Source organism: Musa acuminata, chromosome BXJ2-3 (genome assembly GCF_036884655.1).
Source record: "Musa acuminata AAA Group cultivar baxijiao chromosome BXJ2-3, Cavendish_Baxijiao_AAA, whole genome shotgun sequence".
NCBI classification, from domain to species: Eukaryota; Viridiplantae; Streptophyta; class Magnoliopsida; order Zingiberales; family Musaceae; genus Musa; species Musa acuminata.
In genome coordinates, this window is record NC_088340.1 from 2,138,649 (window position 1) to 2,151,109 (window position 12,461).

The 12,461-nt window shown below is 36.1% G+C and overlaps 1 protein-coding gene across 2 annotated transcripts; it reads right to left on the reverse strand.

Moving 5' to 3' along the window:
• Positions 1-619: 619 nt before the first annotated feature.
• On the reverse strand, positions 620-12,302 carry LOC135606848 (soluble starch synthase 1, chloroplastic/amyloplastic-like). 2 transcript variants are annotated; one of them, XM_065098173.1, is made up of 15 exons: positions 11,705-12,302; positions 10,591-11,039; positions 9,830-9,907; positions 9,626-9,750; positions 8,421-8,502; positions 8,170-8,343; positions 7,972-8,053; positions 7,762-7,853; positions 7,566-7,628; positions 7,396-7,455; positions 4,482-4,606; positions 4,297-4,405; positions 4,159-4,214; positions 3,958-3,997; positions 620-972 (listed from the first exon to the last, which is right to left on the reverse strand). In XM_065098173.1, the coding sequence occupies exons 1-15, from the start codon at positions 12,123-12,125 to the stop codon at positions 814-816; spliced, it is 2,115 nt and encodes a 704-aa protein (XP_064954245.1). In that variant the 5' UTR covers positions 12,126-12,302; the 3' UTR covers positions 620-813. The 2 variants fall into 2 exon arrangements, with proteins under 2 accessions (XP_064954245.1, XP_064954244.1); XM_065098172.1 differs by having other exon boundaries at positions 7,396-7,485; positions 11,705-12,301.
• Positions 12,303-12,461: the final 159 nt, after the last annotated feature.

Here is a 12,461-nt window from a genome sequence, read left to right on the forward strand (position 1 = left end):
CTGAACATATAATTGCAATCATTTATTCATGCTCATTTGACTGCCAAGAATTTTTATGATAACTGTCTGCTTCACAGCTTATGATGGACCGCCGCAACTAATTCCGTAAATCCTGAATGGTGCCGAAGCTGGTGAGCATTGTTAAGGTCATTTTAACTTTGTTTCAGTTACTAGACAAAAAGATATTTCATACAACTTCTTATTTGATGTGTGTGCGTATATATATATATAATATATATATACAAAATACTTAAGTGATCTTATAAATGTATTATCATCGACTTGAGAAATGATTTAAATTTGAAAAGTTAACAAAATTGTACACATATTTATGATATTATTGTCTTCAACTAAAACCCAAGGTTTCATGTTGATATGTATTGGTCCGACAAAAGATCGGTAATACATTTCAATGTATCGTATGTACCATGAGTCGATATATTTGGTACAACTCAATACATACCGATAATGCTAGAAGCACCTAAACCTACAAGAGAAACACCAAAATCTATTGTCCATAATTCAAATTGAAAATGACATTACATAAAAACTGAAACTGAATGTGAAATTTGTGCTGAGAGTAAACATTCACATATATTATACACACATGCACGAAGGATTGGCCCAAAACGTCAACAAGGATTATTAACTTCCAAACAGAACAAAATTATTGTATATAGAACAAATAAATGGATATAACAAAACATCACTTCATCCACACCTTCCAACTTCTAAATTGACTTTGACAGGAAACAAATTAACGATATGAGGCAGTCCAACGAAATGAATCTGTCGACAGACAGTATCCACTACTTATCTAATGTATGGAGGATCTACAAACGTCCAATCAAAGATCCGCTCGTATTGTATCGCAGCACTGTCCCATGAGAAATCTTTTGACATTCCCCGCTTCATGAGCCCTTCCCAGGAAGCCTTGTGTTCTCTATACGTTTGAATTGCAACCCTTAATTTCTGAGAATAATTAAATCACAAATGCAGTGACATATTAGAAAATGAATGCATGAGCTTCATATATATACATCAACAGGCTGTAGACTAATCAAATAGAAGACAATAATACAATCACATCAACTCTAGAAAACAAGATTAGACAGCTACAGGTTATAAGATTTGGCTGATCGCCTAGGCTATGCTGGAGGTCACCTTAATGGTTTCTTATAATCCACATTTTTGTTTCAACAAAATTACAGCAAGTCAGTTTAGGGGGTTCAATAACTCCATAAATTGCTACTTTTGTTTAATTAACAATCATATCAAAACAATATCTGAATAAGATAACAAGACGAAGTGATCTAGTTATACATGTAATTGCAAATTTACAAGTTATATGATAAATTAAATTCCTTTATTACTTGATTTTAATAGTGATGGTCATTACATCAACATTCAACTTACTGTTCAATTGTCATGTTTGCTATATTACTAAGTGTTGCACCAACTCTGTGTTCAGTTTAAGCACTAGAATTATAATAGAGGAATGACAAAAGCAACAATCATTAAGGTACTTCAGCATTATGCCTTCTTTGCTTGTTCCTCCATAGTCCTTGTGGCTATGGTAGACAAACAAACTACAAAATTCATTAGGGGTTTATGTAATCTCTCCTTCAACAGCCAAAAATCAAAATGTTGAATCCACAAATGATTCGAGATGAGATGGCAGACTTCTAGGAACCTATATTTTCTAAATCAACTTTTTGTTTCTGTTAGCTATCGATTAGTAGACAATTTCACAAATCCAAAAGCATTAAACCATGGTTTGATGCTTCGGGTACCATACCATGCTGGTCTCGAGCCAAATACGAGTATCACAGAACCTTTTTTTTTTAGACTTGAGCATGTATAGTGTAGGGAGGCATGAGCCACTGACTTGATATGCCATCAGACTGGTATGCATTGGGTGGTATGTATCAGTCCGAGCAAAGAACCATTCATTAAATACAATCAGATTGAACATTGATAACCAGCTCAATTTTTAAAGCATGTTACTACCATCAGTTCTTTAGGAGTATAACTGACGTAAAACTATTTTCTATCTCAGGAAGTCAATTATAAGCTAATAGTGAGTCGGCATTTCTTCCTCAACTTTCCTTGGTTATGTATGTTTTAGGATTTTAGTTCCCCATGTGAGTTTCCAGAGAGTGTTAAGCGTCTCCTATTATGGGCTAAAAGATATTTGCTACAATTTACCTAATCCATGATGACTTTAGCAATTCATTTATTGTATTTGACAATTATTTTTTTTCATTAAGACTCATCTAAAACTGCTATCTTGATAACAAGTGGGGTACTATGCAGCAGTTTAGCTAATTGCATTGAATATTTCAATGTTCATCTTATTGCAATTCTATGAAGATGATGATTAAGTATATTATGATAGGCTGTTCTAAGGTCAACTCATTTTTATTTTTTTGACAATTAGAAACATTTAATCAGTTTCCCTCATCTTTTCCTTAAGCAAGTAAAGTTTTTAATGATTCCTAACAGAGATTGTAATCTCCTACTGTTAAGTCTCAGATATACTGGTTTCACTTGCTGTTCTTTTACAAGAAAGCTAGCTAGATTTGAACTTGTTGGTCTTAGACCTGCACTTTCTCAATTCCAGGTATCTAATTTGGCTAGGAAATAGAGCCAGACAGCTTAATTGTTTCGCAAGTAAACAGAAATCAAATTGATTTGAGAATATATAGTGATAAAGAACAGACCCTTCTCCTTCTTTGCTATTTTATTTAAGAGAATAAGATATATGCTCAAAGAAGTGAAGATAACCTGGATACATAAAGTTGCTTCCTTGACCAACTATTTTTATTTTATGCCTTCCTTTGAAACCTCTGGACACCTTGACAAAACTAGTAATTGGTAGCTGATGTGCCAGATTAGCAGGTACATGATAGTAAGTGTTCTGAGAATTGGTAGCCTACTCACATAACCCAACCATTGTCACGAAGCAAATATATTAGGTTAATCACTAGTACCAGCATTTATGAATGAGGTCACTATCATTGCCAGATCCAACCCAGGTCCCTATACATGAAGCATCTAGAACAAGTCTTTTAAAAGAAAGCAACCTAAAGCATCACATTGATAAAAAAAATAATTGTTCTCATTTCACAACTTATAGTTTTTTTAAAAAATTGTTTACATCCCCCTGTATCAATATTTAATTTCACATTTAATGTTTGCTTATAAAATCATACTTTTGCACCTTGCTGTTAATATCTGTGACAATAACTTACATAACATCAAATTTTAAATAACTTGAGTCAACAATATGGAAATATACTCTACAGGAAAGAAGTAAAAGAACATGTTAATTATTTACCAAAAACGTCATTATTAATTATTTACAGAAAACACCTATTTTAGTTATTAACAAAAAACACCTTCATGAATTTCATGCTGGACACCAATATGAAGGTGCTCCTCACTATGATATAAGAGGAGAATTCCTACAACATGGGTGGGCGGAGGCTGTAGATCAGAGAAAGTAGAAAAAAGATGATCAAAATAGAGAGGACACAATTACTTCATCTTGACCAGTGTGAAGTCCGTGTAAGAAAAATTCAATAGCAAGACAAAGAAAATCCTAATTCAACAGTATGGACTTTAACACACTGAAAATTTTGGTCATGTCAAAGGTACAGGGTAATACAAATTTCAGTCTCCTGTAACCAATAGATAAAACCCTAAGCCATAAATATAGGTATAGTATATATAATGCAACTATCTGCACGCTATCAAAGGATACAAGGTTTTTTATTCAAGTAATATATAAATATTGGCATTTTATCCCATTGAGTAAAAAGATAAGACAAAGTTCTGCAGAAGATAACTGTTTCTCTCTCAGGTTGTTTTACAACTCTAATACTAACACATAATACAGCAGGGTAAACTTTAAATGGTACAACCATTCTGCATAACAGAAATTATTGTGCTTACCAACAACATGCTCTCCTTAGATAATGGTGAAAATCTCCACCTGCAATATATCCAGCAAAGATAATCAGCTAAAATAGCTTTAGAAAGTACAGTAACATTCCCATACATTAAAAGGAGAAGAAATAAAATGAGTGATGCATTCAAGGTTTCAAACTAATCCGTCAATCACTATGTGAACTAATTACTGAATAAATAGCATACCCTGTTCCCTGACCACTGCTGTCAGTAGCAAAGGGGTCAAAATTCTCAACAGTATCCTTACATACAAAGAAAGAAGCAAGATTAGATTTCATTGAAATCTGCCAAGGATGAAATTTCAACCACTCATTTCTAGCTTACTCTGAGACCACCAGTGCAGTTGACGACTGGAACAGTTCCATATCTCATCGCGTACAACTGATTTAAGCCACAAGGTTCATATCTCGAAGGCATTAACAATATATCACAACTGTCCATTTTGAGCTTTGATCAGCTTTATTTTCTTTTTAATAATCTAGAAGTTCAATGTGTTAGGAATTTCATACCCAGCAGTTATCCGATGAGAAACTGGGACGTTAAATCCAACCCATCCACGGAACTTTTCTCTATTGGTAGATTCTACCCAACGCATCCAATCTTCAGTTTCTGGATTCCCTGATCCAAGCATAATCTGAAACAGGTGGGAAGACACATTTCAAAGAGAGAAAAAAAAGTGGACAATCATGGAGGAAAACAAAAACTTCCAATATATGCTTGAGACAATTGCATTAGCAACCAATTAGTAATGGTCATTTTATCTATACAAACAACATAGAACAGAAGTTAAATATATGAAGACAAGTGGGCAAAAACACACATAACCATCCCACTATGAATTTTAGGGGAAAAAAAGAAGGAACCAAAAGAACTTCTAGAAGTACAAAACCAGATAATAACATCTTTGAAATGGATTACGAGCATAGACAACCAGAAAAAAGAAAGAGGGGAAAGATTGTAACATAATTTGGAAACCAACTAATATTGGAGCAATGGTTGCCACGGCATTTGACATAGGTCAAAATGTGTACTTGCCATGCTTGAAAGGTATTGGCATGTCATGCTGACCCTGCTCTGGAGGTGCCAACATATAGCTAGGCCAATCATTGACCAGTGCATTAAATACTTTTTCTTTATCAGATTGGAGAAACAAAAGCCCGTGTCTGTTCTTTACACAAGTATTAGTGGCTAGGGATGTATTAACTTCATTCACTCACAAAGTCGATAAGAGAAATTAACATCAAGAAAGATTTACTAAAAAATAACATTCAATGACATTATTGATGCAGGCTAGATAAGAAAATATTTAAATTTAGTGACATCATTGATATAAATATAACACATCAACTTAAGCTTGCTTTGAGTAGTTCATAGATGAGCACAACATTTAGCTCCTAGAAAAATTTGGATGCATGAATGATTTCCACTTAGTTCAGTATATGTCTATATGATACAATTTGTTTTAAATCAAACATGCAGCACTAAACATGAAATAAATTTTTTAACAATCAAGCCATTTCAAGAGAATGAGGTGGCTTTAGATGGTTTTAATCACATAACAAACTAGGAGCACCTGAATGGCTTCCGCTTCTGTGTTACTGTCTCATATACAACCTTTCTTTTTTTGGGTAAGTAAGAGTGTCATATACAACTGAAGTATACATAACATATTTTATCTTACATTCTTGATAATCAAGTGCATTTACCAGAATGGAATGTACCATTCTTAGTTGTTTATAAAAATTATACAGAAGTTTGGTTCAGATTATTTTACATTGAAAAAATGATGATAAAAAGGTTGCTCAGTTTTGATCATTCTAAACTGGATAAATCAATCAAGATAAATCACTTGAACCAAATGCACCAGTTTCGTTCAGTTTCTCAATTCAATTAGTTCATTTGTGTACCCCTAGCTGACTAAAGTATGTTAACATCCAAATTACCCAAGGCACCAAATTGACTAAATTAAGTTGGGGAGTTCAATAGTGCACCAAGTAAACTGAAAATGATGCTGACACAATACTTGGTGCTACAGGAGAAACTGGAGAAGAAAGAGAAGCAGAAATGAGGAGCAACTGGCAATCTCATCAAAGTACCTAGATGTGCAAAGAAACAATAATAGGATCACCAATGATAGAAAAAATTAGTCCCAACAAACGCTCATAAACAATACAGTACACTTCCGCAACAAAGGCAAGAATAATACTTCACCTGACATTCAGCACAGATCTATGAAATATTTCTCATGTACCAATCAACCATCACAATGATTAGGTAAGAAAAACCATTCTCTGCCATCACTAAAGGAATTCCAAATATCTTTCAGAAAAATATATTGGTGAGGACAAATGAGGATTGATCCAAGATGCAGAATCATGTTTCACTTAGCGGGCACCAAAAACTTCTTAAGATCCTATTAGATATAGATGTATCCAGCATAACTCCAAGAGCCATTGAATTTCTATCACACCATTGAAGGGGATGGTAAAGTTGTTGCACCCCGTAGATAGAGATCAAAGCTGTTGGAGTTCTCATCAAGTAAGTAGCACCTATAGGAGAACAAGGAGCACATATGCCTGAAAAATCCCTCAATATCAAATTCAATAAGGTTATGCCATGGACAAAGAAAATAGTCGAGTAGTAGATAAAACTGGCTTTATCATAGATGCCCTTATGCTTAAACGACACTAACATTTCTAGCATACTCAAAGCAATAGTAACAGACTGAAGTGAGCTGATCCAATGAAAAAAAATACTATAATTCTCAAGGAGCAGACAACATCTAGACAGGTAGGAGAGAAACAAGTTCTTTCTGGATTTCCATAACTGCATCAAGGTAAGAATACCCAATCAGTACCAACTCCAATGGCAATGAAAGGCATGGAGAGGGGATCATCTACATGAAACCATCATCCACTTCCTAAGTTCCACTCCATTGATCTTGTTACAATTAATTTAATCTCTTCTATATTTGACTCTTTAACTTACCAAGAAAGACTGTCTGTTTGTCATAACTCATAAGTTTGCTCAAGTGAAGGTCCTGATTATTAAGACTCAAATCACAAACATATATACATGTATTATACTAGTAATTGTAGTTAATAACTAGATAGAATTGCATTCCCATAACATACATTTACTCCAGTTCACGATATGCACAAGCAGCACAATGTTACTTTCAGCACAATTCTACTGAATCTAACACTATAAATAGATACTCAACAACTTAAATGCCTTTAGTCCAACAGTAGTTTTTCCACATTATTGTTGCTTGATTCTTTTATTTACTTCTCCTGTCTATATTCATGTCTTTTCTTTTACCATAGCTTTTAACTTCAGCTGAAACCACAAAAGCTCAAAAAACTGGAAAACTCTGAAGCCCAAAAAGAATTAAAACCTTGCCATAAGAAATGATTAACTTACAAATTGGATATCATCCTGCAACAACTCATGCAGTGCTGACCTGATCACATCAGTCCCCTTCTGATAGTCCAACCGTCCAATGAAGCCAATCTGCGAACACCATTGTAACCTGATGTGGAAATTATGTAAAGATAATAATAATCATCATCTGACTGAATAGTAACAATTACCAGTGGGCAATCGGGCCTGATAGGAAGACCCAATTCCTTCTGTAAAGCTGCTTTACATTGAGCCTGAAGATTGTAAATCACTCGAAGCGAGACAAAAGTCAAATGAGTATTCACAAGAAGCAGAAAAAGCAACAACAATTACTTTAGTGTTAAATACAGAGGCCACAGCATAATGAAAATTATGAAATATGCAAACCTTTCCAGAGAGATCATCTACAGAGTAATGAAATGGGATATGCTTGTCAGAAGTAGGGTTCCATTCATTAGTATCTATGCCATTTGTGATCCCTGTAAAGAAAGAAAACTCAGAAGAAACAGAATTTTGTCATTCATTATAAAAATTTTAAAGCTGGTCTATCGAAAAAAAGCCAACCCAGATGGTACTATGGTTGAGACTTGAGAGTACCATTCAGAACAAATTTTCGACTATTTAGAAGCTCATTCAGACCATGCCCACCTTCAGGAGTTGTTATTTCCCAAGAGTAACCCTATCAACAAAGACGTTCAGATTTAACAATAGGCAAGGTATTATTTTTTCTGTTTTATATTAAGCCACTTCTTTAGGTAACATATCCTGGGACATAATACAAAGGTAGCAAATGACCTGACTAACAGTCACTATACGGTCAGCTGTCACAATTGCACCCTTAAGAAGATTGACAGCCTCACCCTTGTCAAGGGCATGCTTCCTTGCCCAAGTAGGAAAAATCCATTCAAGAGCACCATACCACTCTGGGGGCAGTCCCATGTACTCATATGTAGTTGCTGGTTCTACTCCCTTCCAATACAGAGCATCAAAGATAAGAATGAGAAATGAAACAGGTGAATGAACAACAACAGAGATAAATTCAGTACCTGGTGTGCTAGGTTATGAATGACAAGAATGCTGCGGGCATCTTTATAAACACCATATGGACGGTATTTTGCAGCCAGAAGGCTAAATCAAATACATATAAAAAAATCCATCAAAGAAAATAGAGACAGCATCAAACATGTCAATTTAAACAAATAAGTCAGTATTAATTTACTTAATAAATAAAAACTTTGGCAGGTCTAGAAAGGACTTGACAGAAAGTTGGTTATTCTAGGTTAAGGTGTTACAAAAATTATTGCATTAACGATCAGATCAACCATCCTAGAAAAATCAAAAGTCATGCAAAGTACAATACACAAACTAGGATTTAAATTTCATGTTTTATCTAACATATTTCTATACTAGTCCCATGTCATATTGATAGGTCAGATATCTACTGGATGGTGTATGTGAATCAAGTAAAAAGTCCAGCTCAAGAATAAACCATATCTAGGATTGGTTAAGCGAGGTATGGGCTTGTATTAACATACACCAATCCGTATCTACCTTACTGGACCATTGATGGCCTGTGTTTATCTGCATCAATCAGCATAACCAGTCCACTTAAATGTGGGTATACCATTGGTGTACGGGAGGTTAGTTCATCGGATCAGTATTACTTTTCATAACAAAAGGTGAGATTCATGGTGTGGACTAATATTATACTACCCCATATTTCTACCACAATAATAGTATTGCATGGCTTGGCATATTCATATCCACATCTTTTAAAACTATTCATGGGTTGGATCTTACAACTTAACACCTCTACATACATCTTATTCACTTGATATGGAGTACACGAGTCATTAACAGGACACAATAAAGGTATCCCAACATCACAATAAACTATAATGAACCAGCTTGTATCATATTTAAAGCAGGAAAGATCATATAGAAGTGCAAAAGAAATTGGCTTCTTTGATTTCGCTTTATAATGTCATTGATCCTACAGCTGCAGCTGCATATTGAAAGCAACAATCAACTCCGAATGAGAATTTATCTAGTTACGAGATGGACTCCTGATCCTGGACATTTAACCTATCTATTCATTATCTTGCAGGATCTGTTGACCTCCAAAAGCCAGAGAATAAATATGTTTGTCCAATAGTTGACAGAAAAAATTGGTCCAAAAATTACTCAACAGTCACATGTTACACACACTTTACATAGAAAAATATAGTATTAAAATAATTTTACTGCATACACTGCCACAAGGGATGCATGCCAATCATTGACAATGAATAAGCTTTTCTCGCCATAAGTGTAACCTCCCAGAGGAAGCACTAATGGAGCCTCGCAAGCTGCATAGCACAGTATTGTGAACCTAAACTGCAAAAGTAATGGTGGCTAAGTTATACATAGAAAAGCCAACTTGTAACCGCATGCTTTACCATTAATTCAGAATAACCTGATTGTCACCAAAAGCTCCATTGGAATCACCATATGGATTTCCAGCTCTATGATAAGAAGGATGATCGACAAAAACCTGACCACATAAGATGAAAAAGAAATATTAATCTAAATGATTAAGCATAAGAATGGTGCGTGCAGTCATGCACTTCTGCTCAGGAATGGGCACATATTAATGCATGCATGCTAGCAGAGAGCATGACACATATATATTATAATCCTATGTAACTTGTTATGTCAATTTAATTACAAATAAGCATCAACACAAACATGAACAGATGGATGTATTATTTTACAATTTCCATCTTAATATTTTAGGGTTTAAGGGAAAAACAACAAAAAAAAAGGGATAAATGTTAGATCGTGTGCAATTTTCAGTATAAGCAGTACACTCATAAAAAGAATTATCATGTTTTGTGTTATCGGTAACAGTCTCATTGAATAGGTGAAATCGCCACAATGACAATTCCATTTTCACTTTCTGGACGGGCTTGGACCTGTGAGAGTGTTTACTAGCTCCAGAACTTGATCTATTACATCTCAGGATATAGCATATTGCTAATAAAAAACTTAACTAATTCAAAAACAAAATGTCAGTGCAAATAGATCATCAACTGCATCACGTGTAAAGCATGCATATCTCTTTCATTCAACTGCGATGGAAATTAATATGCACACAGATCCTAATAATTTCACATATATGTACAAGAAAAAAATTACATAAAAAATTTTGGAGTATTAAATATTGACAGTAAATACCCAATCAACACCTGCTCTGTACTCATGATAAAAAGAAACTTCATGTTCTCCTCCAAAGCACAGAACCTTGATGCGGACTCCAGTATCAATTGCATTAGCAAAATTTTTATTTGAAACACCATTTAAGTATCTTGGAGATACCACCATTACACGATGACCACGAGCAGCAAGAGAAATAGGTAATGAACCACAAACATCTCCTAATCCTCCTGTTTTCGAATAAGGAGCAGCTTCAGCACTAACAAAAACAATAGTGCGAGTTACCCGAGTCTGGGTTTGCTCTTGTTCATCAGTTTCTTCTTCTTCTTCAACATCAAGAGCACTGCTAGACATTAAAACCTCTTTTTCTGCTTTGGTTTCTTCCACGATACAATCAGGGACAGTGCTAGAATCCGAAACTTCTACACTGGAATCAAGAACAGTCCTAGAAGCTGACACACTGTCATCCCCTAGACATCAAATAAAGCAATTTTCATCAGAAAATCCGCAATTCCAAAGCATCTAACCATAGATTTTTAAGCACGAACAGCACAAATAAAAGAAGTAACAGTAAATATTCATTGAGATGAAAAGATTGCAGTTTATTTCAGATCTGAATCAAAGAGTAAAATATGACAAAAGAACACCACAAAGAAGACAAGGAGTATTATTTGGTGCTAAGTGCTAACTCCTGACACAAAGGCCAAATACATGAGATTCCAGCAAGTCAAGAATTCCAGGATAAGTTCTAATGACAGCCTTCCCCAATACACAGAGAGGCTGTTTCTTGACAACCACTTGACACCCAAATCACAGAGGAGCAACCACCCAGTGGAGCCACCGTTCAAGACATTCCAATTTAGTTACTTTAAATATCTAACTCACACCAGTTGGTGTGAAATCAACTGATATCATCACAAGGCACTTGATTTTGCTAACTTGTCATTTTATATTTTCATAACCTAATGTCAATAGGTTCAACCAAAAGGTTTTTCCTAATACCATAATTAGGACGAACCAACAGGGAAGATATTTCAAGGAATCCATCATCAATGTTCTTTCCAACCATCATAGTCGATGAAGGGGTCAAAAATTTATTCTCAACCAAGGAGGTCACGCGTTAAAATGCAACTACCATTGGTTTCTTCCTCTTCGAGAACGCCAGCAAGTTCCTCCGTCTTCTGCTCTCCGACGGAATCATCACCCAAATTCTGCGTCCTTCCGATCGCCAACAACGTGGGATCGAGGAGTCCATTCTCCTGGACAGCACCACCATCGGGGTCAGCGGCTTTCCCGATGGCGGACAGGTAGGGCCAGTCCTCCTCCTCCTTTCTACTGCGCCGCTCGGCGGCGGACCACCACCTGGCGACGTGGGAGCAGTAGCTCCGCCGGATCCAACGGGGCGATCCGACGGTGGATGGAGGCGAAGGACGGGGACCGCCATGGGGGGGCTGGGGTTTAGCGGCGGCGAAGGGGGTGCGGTGCGCGCAGATCGCCGCCATGGGCGGTGCAGCGGAGTGGGGGAGGAGAAGAAGAGAGAAGATCGGAGATGACATCGAAGAGAAGAAACGTGAATCGAGAGAAAAGAATGGAATAATAAGAACGGGGAACCCGTCGATGAGGAAAAGAGAAAAGCAAAAGAATAGAGCGACGGACGAGAGACTCTGCGTGGGTTTGTGTGCGTGTGGCGTCGAGTTTCTTTATGCTTCGCGAGCCGATCGGAGTGGGAGAGTTTCCCGGGAGAGTCCAGCTTTAAAAGGAACTAACGCGAGTTCTTTCACAAACCAGTGTTGTCCACCCGTCTCGGATACCTGTGTTCTGATTAGCCCCAAAATAGGCCACCGTCAACTTCGCGAACATATATTAAGGTATACAAGGACGTGTCTAACGAA

What these genes read in the sequence shown, in the direction of transcription:
- LOC135606848 (XM_065098172.1), bottom strand. Translation starts at nt 12,125, where the DNA reads ATGTCATCTCCGATCTTCTCTCTTCTTCTCCTCCCCCACTCCGCTGCA. An exon ending in TCAGGCCCGATTGCCCACTG is followed by an intron (nt 7,486 to 7,565) that starts GTAATTGTTACT and finishes TGGTGTTCGCAG; the next exon opens with ATTGGCTTCATTGGACGGTT. An exon ending in CTAAGGAGAGCATGTTGTTG is followed by an intron (nt 973 to 3,957) that starts GTAAGCACAATA and finishes AATTATTCTCAG; the next exon opens with AAATTAAGGGTTGCAATTCA.